This window comes from Natrix helvetica, assembly GCF_964273705.1.
Source record: "Natrix helvetica genome assembly, chromosome: 1".
NCBI classification, from domain to species: Eukaryota; Metazoa; Chordata; class Lepidosauria; order Squamata; family Natricidae; genus Natrix; species Natrix helvetica.
In genome coordinates, this window is record NC_138548.1 from 125,239,250 (window position 1) to 125,256,879 (window position 17,630).

General features: G+C 41.3%; 1 protein-coding gene across 5 annotated transcripts in view; it reads left to right on the top strand.

Annotated features, from left to right (window-relative positions):
* The first annotated feature begins 833 nt into the window (after nt 1-833).
* Nucleotides 834-17,630, top strand: part of STK11IP (serine/threonine kinase 11 interacting protein) — a 34,091-nt gene continuing 17,294 nt past the window's right edge. The window contains exons 1-7 of one of the 5 annotated variants that reach the window (XM_081936429.1): nt 834-1,052; nt 1,716-1,782; nt 4,092-4,294; nt 8,004-8,078; nt 8,699-8,794; nt 11,990-12,097; nt 12,561-12,632. In XM_081936429.1, coding sequence (XP_081792555.1) covers nt 981-1,052; nt 1,716-1,782; nt 4,092-4,294; nt 8,004-8,078; nt 8,699-8,794; nt 11,990-12,097; nt 12,561-12,632 — 693 coding nt within the window. In that variant the 5' untranslated portion in view covers nt 834-980. Of the gene's footprint in view, nt 1,262-1,375; nt 1,415-1,442; nt 1,557-1,715; nt 1,783-4,091; nt 4,295-8,003; nt 8,079-8,698; nt 8,795-11,989; nt 12,098-12,560; nt 12,633-17,630 lie in introns of those variants that run through there. The other 4 variants (XM_081936425.1, XM_081936427.1, XM_081936426.1 and 1 more) reach the window with 4 other exon arrangements.

Sequence of the window (17,630 nt, forward strand, 5' to 3'; positions counted from 1 at the left end):
TACTGTCCTGGAAAGCCCTGAAAATCCTTTTCTAATGTTATACAGCCCATGGTGCTCTCTGAATTTGGTTGTTTTGTTTGCAAGCACTGCAAGGATTCCACAGTTCAATCTGAGCTATATATACAGACAGTCCTCAACTGAAAACAGTTCATTTAGTGACGGTTCAAAGCTATAACAGCACTGAAAAACGTGACTTATGATTATTTTTCACACTTAAGATCATTGCAGCATCCCTATGATCACATGATCAAAATTCAGATGATTGGTAACTGAACTCATATTTATGACGCCTGCAGTGTCCCGGGCTCAAGTGATCATCTTTTCCGACCTTCTGACAAAGTCAATGGGGAAGCCAGATCCACTTAACAACCATTTTACTAACTTAAACAAGTTAGGATGATTCAGGTAATAACGGTGGCAAGAAAAATGTTAAAATGGAGGCAAACTCATTCAACAAATGTTTCACTTAGCAACATAAATTTTGGGCTCAATTGTAGTTGTAACTCGAGGGGATTACCTGTATTCACTTTTACTGGTTCTTCCCAGATTCCCTACACAAGCCTGAATATATTATGCCACGTATTTGGGGGCTAAACCGTGAAAATCAGTTCCAGGCTTAAGTATACAGACACCTAGGAACAATGTTGGTTTCAGCAAAGCGGAATATTGCTTGCTATTCAGATGCCCCGTGCGTATTAGGAGGCATTCCTAAGGGCGGTTTCTGTCCTGGAAATATTATGAGCTTTGGGCTATTCCTCGTGTAGAAGGGGTGGGATCGGGTGGGGAGTCTGACGGCTTTGAGAAAACTCACAAAGCGGATTGGGAAAGTAAGCGGGAAAGACCCGAGGTCGCCGTTACCACGAACTAAGGCGAAGGACACAGGGCGGCTATGAAAGCGAATTTACAAGAGCAGAGGCGGGACCTACTCTCTCCGTTTGGCGGAACCCGGAGGATACTCTCTACAATTTTGTACGTGCTCTATGGTAGTGCGGAAACCAGGAAGGACTCTACCTTATTTTCTAGGGACGGTGGGGTTGCTTCGGTTTCCAAAGGCGAGTTTTAAAGATTCTCTCCCCCCTCCTCTTCCAGGTGGTGGAGAGGCTACGCGAGCGTTACCATGGTTACCTCCGGGCCGGTTGGCGTTGCCTGTATCATGTGCTGGTTGCTTTGTCTTTCCTGCGCCAGGCTTCCCTTTCCTGTCATGGAACGGGAGGGAACCTGGTAATTTCTGAATTCTACAGTACTCTGCGGCCTGTCTAGGGTAGGTAAAACAGCAAAAAATAAGAAGATTTTTCCCCCTGGCCTTTTGTCGCTGAGGGTTCGTTAGAGGGGTCAAGTGGAAGAAGGCTACTGCCCCTTGCTTAAATTAAGAGGGGGAGGGTGGATAATTATGGTCGCTGTCACGCGCCTGCATGTGAGTATTGCAACATTTGGTCTAGGAAATGCCTGGATTGGCCTTTGAGCTTGCCTGGGTTGGTTTAAGCTTCAAACCAAGTATTTGAACAGAGAGGTTTGCTTCAATCACTTCTTCACTGGGGTTCGAGTCTCTTTCTCAGGTAGGGGATTGTGTTTCGCCAGTCTCTGCCTACATGGTTGTGTGGGTTAAAGTCCTTCTTTTGAATTAGCATGTGTTGAGATAACTAAATGTGGCATGAACTTTCTGGTTCTTAAGAAATTATCATTATTTCTTCTTCCCCTGCCCCCTGTCTTTGCAGATGGCACCCTCTGCTGCGCCCAAAAAAATAATGCTTCAAAGTCTAGCACAGTTGCTGCAGGATTCCGGTGAGGTTCTAATGATGTGGAGAACTTTTCTTTGAGATATTTGGAAAGTGGACTTAAGCTCTACTCTGGAATGGAAATAAATATGGCTATCCTTGGGTCTATGCAATGATTGCTCAAATTAATAATAATGGTTGCATATTGAAGCTCTGGGTTCAGGTGCAGCAGAGTTTTAAATAGGAGAAAACATTTAATTGAATTTCCATGGTTAGTATATTTCCCAAAACTCTAGGAGTGTTTTTCTCACAGCCTGTAATTGTAATAGATATCAAAGATAATCCAAACTCATATATATATTATAATACATATATTAGGTTAAAGGAAGATAATATTAGGACCAGGCTTTACCCATGTATAGGTTGTCCTCGACTTACAATCACAATCTCGTCACTGAGCAAAGCAGTCATTAAGCGAGATATGTGACTGCTTTGTTTAATGACTGCAAGTGTGGCATTCCTGGTTGTGGTCATCAAGTAATCTTGTAGGTTGTTAGGTGGACAGAGATCCACATAAGGAAAGTAGGGTGTCTTCTGGGTGGTGGGAGTGATCTGGAAGGATCTGCTGAGGACTTGAAAATTCTGTCTGATGAAATCCAAGCAGGATTTTCAGTCCCTGAACAGAGAGGCACTTGTGGGCAGCCTGTCCCATCCTGCTGAAACATTCTGTACTACTTTCTTTACTGTACTGCCTCTTTGCTTAGAAGCTGAAAATCCTTCCTGCCAAAATCCGAGTAGGATTTTCAGTCCCTGTGAAGAACCACTGTGCATGGCCTGTGCTGGGTGTTCTGGGGCAGCCCACACTGTGCTCCTTACTTCCACGCTGTTTCTCTACTTTCTGCTTTGATTTTGGTTTCCTCTTGTCTTTAGCAGCTGGCTGGAAGAGTTTGCTCCCTTTCCATACACAGCTGGGAGAATCCTCCAACAGAGTGCAGGAACAGAGCTCAGATCTTGAGGATTTGCACTCCATTTCTGCATCTAACTGAAGGAGTTCAGCTCTCCTTCATGCAGAGGAGGAAACTCCTCTGGCAGGATGCAGGAGGTGATCTCAAATCTTCAGGATTTGTGCTCTTATTTCTGCACCATGCTGAAAGAGTTCTGCTCCCCTGGTAGGCAGTTCTTTCAGCCATCAGATATAAGAGGAAGTCTTGTTGGCAAGCAGCGGCAGCTAGTAACCTTCCCTGCTGATTTCTCCATTGACCTTCTGTGGAAGCTAACAGAGAAGATTGCAAATGACAAATCCATGATTGTGGGCTGCTTGGTAACGATTGTAAATTTGCACAGGTTGCCAAGCACCCAGATTGTGATCATGTGACTACAGGAATGGTGGTTCAACATTTTGCTGTAAAGCTCCCTTTTGGAGGCTGTTGTAATTCCAGACCATCATTAAGCAAATAGTTGTAAGTAGAGGACTACCTATATTCTGTTAAATAAGTTTCTCCAGAGATACAGTATGTTTTTCACTTTTGTTCATTCTTCATTGAGGAAGGTTCTGTTCGGTGTTTGGGCAACAAAATGAAACACAAATTGCCCAACTACTTTTTATGGTTAGCTTATATTATGCAAAGTGAATCTAGTGCTTTAAATATAAAAGGACCTTGTAGTTCAGGAGAGTGGAATATACTTTATATATCAAGCTGTGGCGTGTGTAGAGTAAGACTCAATAGCTTGCATCCCATGCCTTTAAATGTAAGACTTCAGGCCAGATATTGCAGTAAAACATATTCTACAGTCCAGACACAACTCAGTATCCAGAAACTTGTTTACATTAAAAGTCCATATGTTTACATAATTATTCTGTCTGGCCTGATAACCACTAGTTATTCCCTTGCTAGCTTCATCCCTTATATTAAGGGTGGCAATCATAATACTTTAACATTACAGGTAATCCTCAACTTACAACCACAGTTGAGCCCAGTATTTATGTTACTAAGTGAAAAATTTGTTAAGTGTGTTTTGCTCCATTTCACGACTTCACATTTGTTAAGTGAGTCTGGCTTCTCCATTGATTTTGCTTGTTGAAAGATCGCAAAAGATAATCACATGACCCTGGGACACTGCAACTATCATAAATATGAACTACGGTAGTTGTCAACCATCGAAGTGTGAATCACGTAACCATGGGGATGCTGCAATGATCATAAGTGTGAAAAATGGCCGTAAGTCACTTGTTTCAGTGCTATTGTAACTTTGAACGGTCACCGAATGAACTGTTGTAAGTCAAGGACCACCTACATATTATTGACCTTTCCCTCATGCAGTTATTCTATGCAGTAAATATACATTGATCTGTTAATGTTTGTTTTTGTTCATCAGGGGACTTGATTCTGGATGGTACTAGCACCTTGACCTTGTTCACTTCCACACTTCAAATTCTCAATCAGATTTTTGAGCAGTACCTACTGCCACGAAATCAGAATCATGGCTTCATTGCACTCTCATCACACCCTGCTGAAACATCTGCTATTCTTCAAGCCCAGTTTCTCTTTGATGTCTTGCAAAAAACTCTCTCACTGAAGGTGTGTCCTGAAATGTGAAATTCTGTGTATTAGATGCCTGCTTTGGGAAAAAGCTTATATCTTGCGGAGGATTTGGATTTGGATATTTGGATTGTTCTGATATAATTGAATGTTACTACTCTGCTATATAATTATGATATAACAGAGAATATGAGGTCTTTAGATATTGCTGAACAGCAATTTTCAACCTCCCTCTGCCTGCGTAGCCAATGCTGAGGTACACTGAAAGTTAGAGTTCAGCAACATATTAGATTGACAAATTATGTGCCATCAAATTGTTTTCAACAAGTTTCTCAACTCAGAAATGTGTATCAGTGCTGTTAAAGTCTTTAAAAGGTAACTTTGCTTTCACATAAAACATTTTATTTCAAATACTATGAAATTTAACAGTCTCCATAACCTCTTTCAGCATTGAGAAGCATCACAAATTGCAAATCGAAATAAAAATGTGTGGAAAAAGGGAAGGATCCCTAATGCAAGTTGCTAAGGAGTAAATTGGATTAGATAGTATAAAGCTCTTTATGGCTGTTCTTTAGTCTTGAATATTCAAAGTTAGGAGAAATTAATTATTAACCTATGAAATGCTCCTAATGTGAATTTGGTTATTAGTCCATCTAGTCTGGCCCTAGCTTTGTGAGGTCTAAGAGAACCATGCTGCATACAATCTTTTTTAAGGAGCATTTTTTAAAAGATTGTTGGAGTTGCCACATTGGAATTATAAAGGAGGCTTGGCAAAGATGATGACAAGAATTTTGAGAAAAGAGATGTAGAAACTTTGAGACGGTGAATGTTAGATGTTAGAATGTTAGAACTTTCTGGACTCTTAAAGAGTGTGGTGAGAAAGAAAGGATATATAATTTGTCTGATCAAGATGAAAATAATAGGTTGTTATTTTAATTGATTTTTTTAAAAAATTGGGACTGGATGGTGATGGTTATTTCTGGTAATGATTTTTTTTTAAAACTAGGATTGGATTGGATTATTTGAAAAGTGGAAATGGGGAGGAATTTGTTTAAATGGAAAGGAATGATTTAAATTGGTTGCAGTAGATATAATTTGTAATATTTATGTTGTTATTTCTGGTAACTCTTACTGGGCTTTTGCTGATTAATATGGAAATACAAGGTTTTAGAGATGGGCTTATAGAGAATGGGATAAGGTATGGAACTAAGAAGGGTTTGACTACATTTTCAGAGATAGTGATAAGTTGTTAATGTAGATTATATTTGCTGAGGATAAAGGGTAAGGTTTATTTTTCTATTTTTCTTTTTCTCTCCCCCTTTTTTCTTTTTCTGCATTTTTTAAAAATGTATTTCTGTAGTATGCAGTTATATTAGTTTTCTGAATGTATAGTTCTGCATTTTTTTTAGTAACAGCATAAATGTAGACAGTCCTCCATTGTATGTGGTGCTTAATTAGACTAATTTTATAGTGCTCAATATAACTCTGATAAAAAAATAATGAAATTGCTTTAAATTGGATTATTTCACAAAAAATATGGAAGTTGAGGATGTTCCTGATAAAATTACAATATGTCTAGAGTGTTCTCTATTCTGTTGTCTAGAAACTATTGTGTGGGCAACAGCAGTTTCTGCCAGGTCTACTTGGCATAAGTCTGAGGAGGTGGTAAACGATTGGCAAAGGAACTAGCTTCCTCTTGGCTGCAAATGTATATCCATGCCATCTGTTCAAGCAGACAAAAAGCAGATTGGGGATCTGGGATATGCTGGAATTGGTATTCGTGAATGTTTAGCAATTTAGCCTCACGATAACTGAAGAGACATGTAATGGTATATAAGAAGGCTAGATGAATATGAGTTATCTGATTTAAGTTGGAGGTTTTGAACAGTAGTACGGTATTACAATTCTGCTCTGTAGAGCTCAGCTGTCTGCCCAGAAGATTTAAACTGAAGAGTGTATGTATTTACTGAAGTTGCAGATATATTTTAGTAGTATAATCTGGAAAGTGTCTTTCTTCTTTCTGCAATTGTTTTCAGCACGAGAAAACGACACGTCCTTGGGGGGAGGGGATTACTCTTCATTAAATACCAGACTTGTATGTGGCTTCTTATATTTTTAAACTTTACCAGGAATAACTTCTGTGAAAGAGGATTTAAAAAAAAAAATACAAAAAGTGATAGATGTTATTTTTGAGAACTGACTAAAAATAGAGACTATATTATTCTGAAGTTGAGCCTTTCTTTGACGTGTTAATTGTATCTCTTGGTCTTGGGTATTTCAAGGTTGGAGATGCTGCATAGGGAAGTGTATAAAACCATTCTATTTTTTTTTACTAGTAGGCAAAAGATTTGTAATCTTTTTGTAAGTTCAGGCTTTGATAGTCATGAAACATTTAGCAAGAACGGGGATTATATACAGGAGTGGATTGAAATAAGCTTCCTATTTTGAGATAGTTATGCTGTGGCACTCTGTAATTTAATTTATTGTGAAATTAATTGAAAAGCTGTATTACTATTTAAAGAAACTAAATTCAAGTTTTAACCTTTAAATGAGAAATTGGATAAAGTCTTGAAACTATTCATTACAACATATGGTCTATGTATGAGAACATACAAAGCTTGCATAGTGGACACTTGAGTAAAGGTGTGCTTGAATTGTTATAGAGAGTTCACTTATTTAAAAAATTGAAACCTCTTTAACAAAGCAGAAGGGAACATGGTATCTCACCCTCCTGTCATGGAATAGATACTGTGATGATTATCTAAAGCCCTCATGTCTATTTATTACTATATACTATTTGATGTGATGATAATGGCATCTGTTGCATGCCTCTGCCCTCTTTCCAAGTTTCTATTCTTCTGGAATATTTTTAGCTAAATGATCAGTGTATAGTCAGCCTTTATATCTTCATGATAACTTTATCATGAGAAGATTGCCATTGAAATCTCTATTTGAACAATAAACTTTGCTCCATTTTGTTCTTCACTGAGCTTGCTTTGCCTGTAACTTGAGTATGAGGGCCTTCTAGGTTGTATCTTATGCCTGCTATCTACAGTAGTTGAATTTAGGTATATTTTTGGCCTATGCAAGAGTAATTGTAAAAATTATTCTGATGAATTATGGGTTAGGAGTTTATGAAAAAAAACATTAAGGAATAGCATGATAAAGTAGTTTAATATTACATAAAAGACTGCTTTAAATGCATTATTGGAAATCTAAGAGTAATGAATAAATCATGAAAGAAATCTACAGCCATCCCATTTCTATTCATTTTTTCTTTGAGCTTTGTCTTCCTGAATTTGGTTTAGTGAGGAAAACTAGAAAACACAATGGGGAAAATGAACCCCATTTTCCCAGATTCCCACATCAGCTACTGTTGTTTCTCTGAGATTCTTAGATAGAATTATCATGCAAAGGCAACCCCCAATGGAAGTGTATGCTTTAGTACTCTCTTTATTAGTCAGCATGTAAGATATAGCTAGATTAGAACACTGGAACTCTAGCGACTATATACTTGGGGTGCAACATTACGCCTACATCGAGTACATGATTACTTCTGGTAGTTATTCATTCTTTCATTTGCTGGATTTTTCAGAATTGCTGATGTAAGGATGAACATTTTGAAATAGCACCAGCTTGGTTTCATAAAAAGTGGGAGGCAGAACTATATATTATTTGGGGATAAGATGAGCTTGCAATATTAGATACCTTTGCTAATAGTTGGTGTCACTTTTTATGTTTCTTTCAGCTCATATTTGTTCCTGAATGTTCTCTACCAGCTCCTGTGAAGATTTCTCCCTTTAAATCATTGCGACGTTTAGAGGTGAGTTTCAAGTACTACTACAGAGTCCTTTTATGTATGGAGTAAGTTTTGGTTTGGTATTATCTCTGGGAGTCCTGGGGATAAAGCAGTACTTTTCCGAAGCATATATCGATAGCTGGATAGTGGGATATTTCATACCTGTCTTTTCCCCCCAGAATATTTGAATATTTTTTTTCAAAATATGGAAATGAATTTTAGTTTGCTGCATGATCTAAAAAGAGTCTTTCTAAATTTGATATAACAATTACATAATAGCATGAAAGATAGGACTCGAAAGAGCTCAAAAATTGTATAATCATACTGTAGCTCTATTTTTGCAAGGTGGTATTGTTTGAGTTAAGGAAAAATACATATGAAATAAATAGTATCCTACTGTTCCAGAGGTGGACAAAGCTGAAACGCTATATAATGTGCTGCAGAACAGCTTTTAAGAATTGATAACTAACAGGGGCATGGATGAGGGATGCTGGCAGTTGTTCAGCAACATCTGGAGAGAAACCATTTCTTTACTCTGTCTAGAATATATATCCCCACGTATATATATGCATACAGGACAAGATTAGTGAACCTGCAATGGATATTTTTTTTTATATTAACTTTTCTCTTTTTGTTCCCTTTAGTTGAGATGTGTTCCTCTGCACTATCTTCAGGGCCTGAGGTTTGTTTATTCCCAGTTAGAGGCTTTGACCTGTTCCAGATGTGTGAATTCTCTGGAAGTGAGTGGTGATATTCCATATTGGACTTTTTTTTACCATCAGGAAAATAATGGCTGGCAAAAAATATGCATTTTGCATAGAGTGTCATAAGGCACCTGCATTAATATTTTCCTGATGAGTTTTATGGAACACTATGATTTGAAGCGGAAGTTCACATAGACCAGGGGTGGCGAACAAGTTCGACAAAAAGAGCCAAAATTTTAAACTGTGAGAGTCAGAGAGCCACACCACACAGTGACCTGCCAAAACAGACCCGGAAGCAATGTTCCCTCTAATTTTTTTTCGATGTGAGCAGAAAAGTATAGTGTTTGAGCGGCACATTTTCATGCCTGAGCACCCAATTTTTTTTCACAGATGTCACCTAAGACAACAACGAAATCAGTATTATTTGAAACTCAAAGTTATGTTTCTTCAAGGTACCCGCTTAATTCAAAGTGTTATATAATATCAGTATCACTTAACAACGCTCCTGCTTAGCAACCAAAATGTTGGCTCAGAAACTCTGGCATTTGAAGCACGCAACTCTTAAAGCTGTCAAGTTACAAGCCCCTTGCACCCCTAACCCTTTAGGGAAAAAAACCCCCAGGGGTCTTCAAACCTGACAGCTTTAACACTTGTGAACTTCAACTCCCAGAATTCCTCCTCCAGTCATGTTGCAGCGACGTCATATGCGTGGATCTGCTCCATCTTTGCTTTCTTCATTGTGGGCAGGGCTTCTGCTGAAGATGCCGACGAGCACGAGTTGCCACCAGAATAACTGCTGCTACCTCCTCCTCCTCCTCCAACAGAATCACCAGATTTGCTCCTGAGCTCAGCGCTGGGTTACCTCTGCCCCCTCCCCCTCCTCCGTGCTTTTGAGGAGCCATGAGGCTTTTTTTCCCCTGCTCCCCCCCCCCCCCGCCTTCCTACTGGCTCCTGCAGCCTCATGGCTCCTCAAAAGCATGGAGGAGGAGGAGGAGGGGCAGGGGTAACCCAGCGCTGACTGAGCTCAGCTGCTCCGAGCGGAGGGGAGGCGCCGCTGCCACGCGCGGAGATGCTGGCTGGAGCTTTGGCGGCTTCATCTCAGCCACAGCGCCGGGCGGCAAATCCGGCAGTGCTGCCTGTTAGAGGAGGATGAGGAGGAGGTGGCAGCAGTTCTTCCGGTGGCGGTGGGGGCTTTGGGGCTTCACAACTAGCCTCAGTCGCCCCGTGCTCCTCAAAGCAAGTCTGGGGAAGTCCTTTGCAGGCGGCCCGTTCTAGCTGCCTGCAAAGGACCTCCCCAGCTTCCGAAAGGGAGCGCGCGATCCGAGCCACAGTATACTAAATAATGATAAGAGGCAAAGAGCCTCATTTATTTTGGCCGGGAGCCGCATGCGGCTCGTGAGCCGCGTGTTCGCCACCCCTGACATAGACGAAAGGGGAGGGAGATTGGGTTTTTTTTTTGCCTTAATAATATTGCTTCTTCCTGGCAGCTTTTTAACTCACAAGAAACAGTTCCTAGTAAGGAAAAAATGGCCTTAAGTCTCTGTTATTTCCTCCTCTCTCAGTGAACTTTCTCTACAAATTGTATATTCCTATATCTGATCTGGTCCTATTCTGGTTTTTAAATACTTTTTGGGAAAGGCAATGAATTATAATGAATATCATGTATATCCCAAAGGTGCTTTTTTCAAGAGGCAACTGGACTTTCTGGTTTTTCTTTGAAGACGTTTCACTTCTCATCAAAGCTTTTTCAGATCTGACTGGATGGTGGGGATCTGAAAAAGTTTCCAAAGTAGCTGGAACACTCTGCCTTAGCACCATTATTTATTTATTTTTTATTTATTTTCAAAATTTATAGACCGCCCCCTCTCCCCGAAGGGACTCGGGGCGGTGTACAGGCATCACATTAAAACAGATACAAAAGATAAATACCCTTACATACCCTTAAAAGTGAATTAAACCTAAATTCAGCTGTACAGAATAATAAAAGTTAAAATCAGCTAAAAAGCGTACCCCTAAAAATTTAAAAATGCAGACTTGAGGGACCCTAATTTGGGATTAGGCCAGGCCGGCTAAATTGAACAGGTGGGTTTTCAGTTTCTTACGGAAGGTCGGTGGTAGTTCTGATGTCCGGGGGGAGGTCATTCCAGAGGGTCGGGCCCATCACAGAGAAGGCCCTACTCCTGGGCGTCGCCCTCTGGCATTGCCTAGTGGACGGCACCCGGAGGAGTCCCTCTCTGTGAGAGCGAATCGGCCGAAGGGATGTATGGGGCAGGATACGATCCCGCAAATAACTAGGTCATTGGCTTGGTTGCATAACTTGGGAAGAGTGAGTATTTACTGTTATTCCGTAGCATTAGGGGTAAAAGTGGCTCAGAGTAAGTGCTTGGATGAGAAACGAAACATCTTCAAAGAAAAACCAGAAAGTCCAGTTGCCTCTTGAAAAATCACTTTTGAGACAACCATGACCTGGATGACTGAGAATCTCCATAGACCAGGGGTGTCCAAACTTGGGAACTTTAAGACTTGTGGACTTCAATTCCCAGAATTCCCCAGCCAGCCTGGCTGGGGAATTCTGGGAATTGAAGTCCACAAGTCTTAAAGTTCTCAAGTTTGGACACCCCTGCCATAGACAATATCATGTATAGTTTAATAATAAGTATAATTATATACTTTGTAGATGGTATATTGCTGTTTTACAAGAATGTGATTTATGACCACTTTTTGTAAAAACAAAGTTGTAACAGTTGCTGAGAGCTATATAACATGAAGATACATTGTATAACATGAAGATACTGTTATGGAATGTATGAATTCTGATATGTTGAAGAATTAAAGTGCCTTTTTTCTGTCAAAAATCTCATTGCAAATTGCAGTTTGATTTCTTGGCAGTTTGCCATCAAACTTCAGTAGTGTAGTTGTTGGGATTGGAAAAAAAGGCTTTATGTTAATAATATAACAATGTAATATAAAAATTATTATAGTTTCCTACTCCTGTTCAATCGTGAATCACAATCTCCCCTCTTTATGAACGTCTTAGCTAATGGACAGTAAGGAGTCCATTATACCTAGTACATTCAACCACCACAACATTTTTTCCCAGTGGATATTGAAAGTGCTTCCTAGTGTGAAATGTCTTTCAGTCTTGAAGCAAAAACTTAAAAGCAGGTTACTGAGAGGCACAGGTGGCCACCCTAATTTTATCACCGAGTTATCCATTTTCTTTATTTACAGGAGATCCTTTCTGCATGTGGTGGAGATCTTAGTTCTGCACTTCCTTGGCTGGAATTACATACAGCCAACTTCAGCTACAATTCTATTGCAACATTGGATGATTCACTGGTATGAGGCTTTTCCCCCTATACAGCTGAAGGCAGCAAACATATAATACTCCTTCCTTCTCCTATTTTCCTCACAACAACCTGAGTGACTGAGTTGGGCTGAGAAAGAGAGACTGGCCCAAAGCCACCTAGCCAGTTTTTTCATGCCTAAATTAGGACTAGAATCCATGGTCTCATTGTTTTTAGATCAACTGTTGTGCAAGTAAGATGTACTAATTGGTGAAATCGTATCCTTTTTAAAATGGAATACTGCACAGAGGGTAATTGCCAGAAATAAGCACACAATCTGATGGTAGTCTAATACTGTAGTCTTTTATCTATTGACTATCTTTCTCAGAAAATGGAATAGGAGGGATTTTTGAATGATTGTACTATAATTTACCATCTTCAGTGTTAGATACTTGTTCTTTGGATTTGGTTTATTTGTAATCATTAAACTCTTGCTCTTTCTTCTCTCTATTAAGCAATTATTAAATGTCCTGAAGGCTTTGGATCTTAGTCATAATCTCATCCAGGACTGCCAGCACTACCTGACTGTAAGTATCTGGCAGTGAGCTCAGTGCTACCTTTCTGAAGTTAACTATGCCAATTAACAGCTCCAATAACAGTAAATGGTATTTTTCATCATTTAAGCAAAAAAACCTGTTGCTATCAGAGAAAGCATTACATTTCCTTGAAATGTTTAGTGATATTTTATTTCCACTTAATGCTCCATTTTCTGTGTTACTGCTCTATAAAGTTCTTGAAGTTCCTTATATCTTTTCAGCTTACTTTATTAAATTCAATAATATTTTCCTTGTTATAACAGTTCTGAATAGGTAAAATATATACCAAAGGTAGAGTTATTCTAGTATCCTGAAAATAGACTGTTACAACATTGCCCTTTTCGATTTGCTTCTTTCTATTTTGTCTTTTGAAGTTAAAAATGTTTATTTTTATTTTTGGGGTGAGAAGCTATTTTAAATGTTTTTATTACTTTTTTTAACTTAATTGTAGAGGTAGGTTTCTGCTGGTTCGCCCTAGACCAGACCGAACAGGTAGTGGTGGCGGCGGGAGGCCCCGCCCACCTGCCTGGACGCTTCTGTGCATGTGCAGAGGTGTTATGCGTGCGCATGAGCAAACTGGTAATAAAAGAAATTGAAACCCACCATTGAATTATAGGTATTCAATCCTAGTAATGTATGTAATTATTTTTCATTTGCTTACAAAAAGGCATTTTGGTAGTTTTAATTTCAAGTTTATAACATTTAAAATATATTGAATAAATAAATAAAATCTTGAAATCTCTGTGCCACAATAGGCTTTTAATTTTTCCATAATGGTAATTTACTAGTGGTTAAGTATTCATCCTACCCATAAGAGTGGGGACCTATAATAAATTCAAATTTAGTTTAATACTAGAGACAAATTTCAAGGAACAATTGACTTTCTTGTTGTGACACTCCATAATATTATTAGTACCCTTTGTGACTTACGGATGGATAATTTTATGTCTTGGGATTTTTTTTTCACTAGGTCATGTTTAGGCACAGGTTAAATTTATTATCTTGACTCCTGAATGCTAATAATCAAGTAATATAGATGTTTATGGATTTTGCTATAACCTCTTGACACCTTTCTAGTGAAGGTGGGCAATTGCACTATGACTTCCAATATTTTAAGCTCAAGTATTACATTTAGTATGTTACTGCCAATATTTAAGCTCAAGTAATACATTAAGTAATGTTTTTAATTATTTATTGCAAGAAAATGGAGAAACAATATAAAGTTCAAAAATAAATTATTTAGGAAAAATTTGAAAAAAATTAAGGCTACCATTCCAATGTAGTATTACACCAAGACTTTAAATCTCAGTTGAATATAGAACTATACAGATACTGGAGGAAGAGGAATGCTAGTAATTGAATTTGTAAGTGGTTATAGAATCCAGTTGACAGAATTAGATATGTTCTCTTAATATTTGGAGACAGGAATATTTCATAAGTGTTGATAAATAAGGCCACAGCTGCATCTTGACCAACATAGTGTTCCAATAGTGATTAACAAGTCAGATGCCCCTGAAAAAAATAAGGAGACTGGCATGGTTAGTAGCTTATCTGTTGTAGGAAACTTTGAATCAAGACTATTTCTGAATTCCTTGTTTGAATATTTTGATTAAAGTCAAGATGAAGCGGGGATTGTCATACTTGGTTTACTAGAGAATGAAAACAGTTGGTTGTTATGAGTGCACTAATGACACATCATTCTATAGGTAGTCCTTGACTTACAACTATTTGTTTAGCAACTGTTTGAAGTTACAGTGAGGCTGAAAAAAGTGACTTACAAATGGTTCTTTTGACCATTGCAGCATCCTTGCGGTCACATGATCAGAATTTGGGTCCTTGGCAACTGGCATATATTTATGATACCTAGAGCATCCCAGGGTCATGTGATTGCCATTTGCATCCTTCTCAGCTGGCTTCTGACAAAGTCAATGGGGGAAACCTCTATTTGCTTAATGATTTCATGATTCATTAACAATTGCAGCGATTTGCTTAATGACAATAAATAATAATAATAATATTTAATGCTTCTAGACCGCCCCCTCTCCCGCAAGGGACTCGGGGCGGTGTACAGTTCATACAAAATATAACAGGATACAATAAAATTAAATTAAATATGTACAGTTGACAATTGACATGGAGGAGGTTAAAATGTAGTTAAAAGAACTGTACAAAGCAGATATAAAATAAATTCAAACCCCTAAAAACAAATACAGTAGATTAAAAAACCCCTAAAATAACCAGATATAATACATTTGCCAGGAGGGACAGTTGAATTATGCCAGGCCTGCCAGTCGGAACAGGTGGGTCTTCAGTTTTTGCCGGAAGGAGCGGAGGTCAGAAGTGGTTCTAATGTCGGGGGGGAGGTCATTCCAGAGGGTTGGGCCCATCACAGAGAAGGCCCTACTCCTCGGTGTCGCCCGCTGGCATTGCCTAGTGGACGGCACCAGGAGAAGTCCCTCCCTGTGTGAGCGTATTGGCCGCAGGGATGTATGTGGGAGGATGCGATCCCGCAAGTAACTAGGCCCGTGCCATGGAGCGCTTTAAAGATGGTAATCAGCACCTTGAAACGCACCCGGAAAACCACAGGCAGCCAGTGCAGCTCGCGCAGGAGAGGTGTTACGTGGGAGTACCTCGTACTCCCCATCACAGCCCGCGCGGCTGCGTTCTGAACTAACTGCAGTCTCCGGGCGCGTCCCAAGGGCAGCCCCATGTAGAGAGCGTTGCAGGTATTCCAGCTGAGTATCATCAGCGTAGAGGTGATACTCAACCCCAAAACCACGGATGATCTCACCCAGCGGCTTCACATATGTGTTGAACAGGAGAGGGGAGAGGACCGACCCCTGTGGCACTCCACAAGTGAGTGGCCTCGGGGTCGATCTCTGTCCCCCTGTCAACACACATTGCCTCCGGTCGGAGAGGTAGGAGCCAAACCACCGCAAAACGGTACCTCCAACTCCTATCCCCTCCAACCGGCGCAATAGGATACCATGGTCGATGGTATCAAAAGCCGCCGAGAGGTCTAATAGGACCAGGATAGAGGAACAACCTCTATCTCTGGCCCTCCAGAGATCATCAACCAACGCGACCAAGGCTGTCTCTGTGCTGTGCCCGGGTCGGAAGCCGGACTGGCGTGAGTCTAGATACTCGGATTCGTCAAGGTGTCGTGGAAACTGCTGCGCCACCACATTCTCTACAACCTTCGCTAGAAACGGAAGGTTGGAGACTGGACGATAATTAGCTAGCTCCATTGGGTCGAGTGAAGGCCTCTTAAGCAAGGGCCTCACCACCGCCTCTTTCAAGGCGGTTGGTAAGGATCCCTCACCCAATGAGGCATTCACCAGGCCCAGAAGCCAGCCTCGGGTCACCTCCCAAGATGCCAGTACCAACCAGGAGGGACACGGGTCCATTAAACATGTGGTGGGTCGCAGCTGTCCACGCAACCTATCTAAATCCTCGGGGGCAACAGAATCAAACTCCTCCCAGGATGGTCTCACAAGACTCGCTGTTGGCGGCCCGTCTGGTCCACTGAGTGGGGCCCATCCGCTCCGGATCTGAGCGACTTTGTCCTGCAGATATTCCCCAAATTCCTCTGCTCTGCCCTGTAAGGGTGCCCCCTGTGTCCTCTGTGACAAGAGGGAGCGGGTCACCCTAAACAGGGCGGCAGGGCGGTTATCCGCGGACGCAATAAGGGTGGCGCAATATCTACGTTTGGCCACCCTTAATGCCACAAGGTAGGTCCGCAAGTAGGATCTTACCTGTGTTCGATCAGATTCGGAGCGTGAGGACCTCCACCTTCTCTCTAGACGTCTCCTGTGGCGCTTCATCACCCTCAGCTCCTCGGTATACCAAGGAGCCCGGGTGGGTCGCTGCCGCAGGAGAGGTCGCAAAGGCGCAACCCGGTCCAAGGCCCCAGACGCCGCCCTATTCCAGGCGGCCGCTAGGTCCTCCGACCGAGCGCGGGTCAGGGCTACAGGTAATGGCCCAAGCTCCGTCTGGAACCTATCCGGCTCCATCAGGTGCTTGGGGCGGTACCAGCGTGGACCGTCTGGTCCCGCCTCCTCGCGGTGGGGGGTAGCACCAGGGAAGTCAAGCCGGAGACATGAGTGATCTGACCATGACAGGGGTGTAACAGTAAAATCCCCTCTACCCAGATCACTCGTCCACTGCTCAGATACAAAAACAAGGTCCAATGTGTGGCCTCCTTCGTGTGTGGGGCCCTGAATTAACTGGGTCAGGCCCATGGCTGTCATGGAAGCCATGAACTCCCGAGCTACCTCAGACGCTGCTCCCGTCGACGGCAGGTTGAAATCCCCCATAACCACAAGCCTGGGGATCTCAACCGCCGTCTCCGAGATCAGCTCGAGGAGCTCGGGCAGGGCTGCTGATGTATAGCGAGGAGCCAAGTATACAATCAGCAAACCCAACTGCCTCCCTGGGCCCCATTTCACACCAAGGGACTCACACCCGGATATCTGAGGAACAGTGAACTCCCTCGGCTCTAGACCTTCCCGTATAACTACCGCCACCCCACCACCCTTACCCAGGGCCCGAGGCTGATGGAATGCACGGAAACCTAGTGGGCACATTTCCACGAGGGGTAAACCACCCTCGTGGCCCAACCAGGTTTCCGTTATCCCTGCAAGGTCTAGCTCCCCCTCAGAGATCAACTCATTAATGAGGGGGGCCTTGTTGGTTACGGACCTTGCAAAACAAAAACAATCATAAAATCAGTCACGACTCACTTTAATGACTGCCTTGCTTAGCGATGGAAGTTTCAGTCCCATTTATGGATGTAAGTCAAGGTCTACCTATGTGTCTTTATCTAATACTCTTTTTCTTATATTGAAGCAAAACAATGGGGTAAGTTAGTGAAATTTGGTAAGGCAGGCTTCTTGAGCATTGTGCTCTATGTACAGTCCAATAATATCCCCTTAACAAATGCAAATTTTAAATTTTAGTAACATTCCCACAAGAGAATTAGCAGGTTAC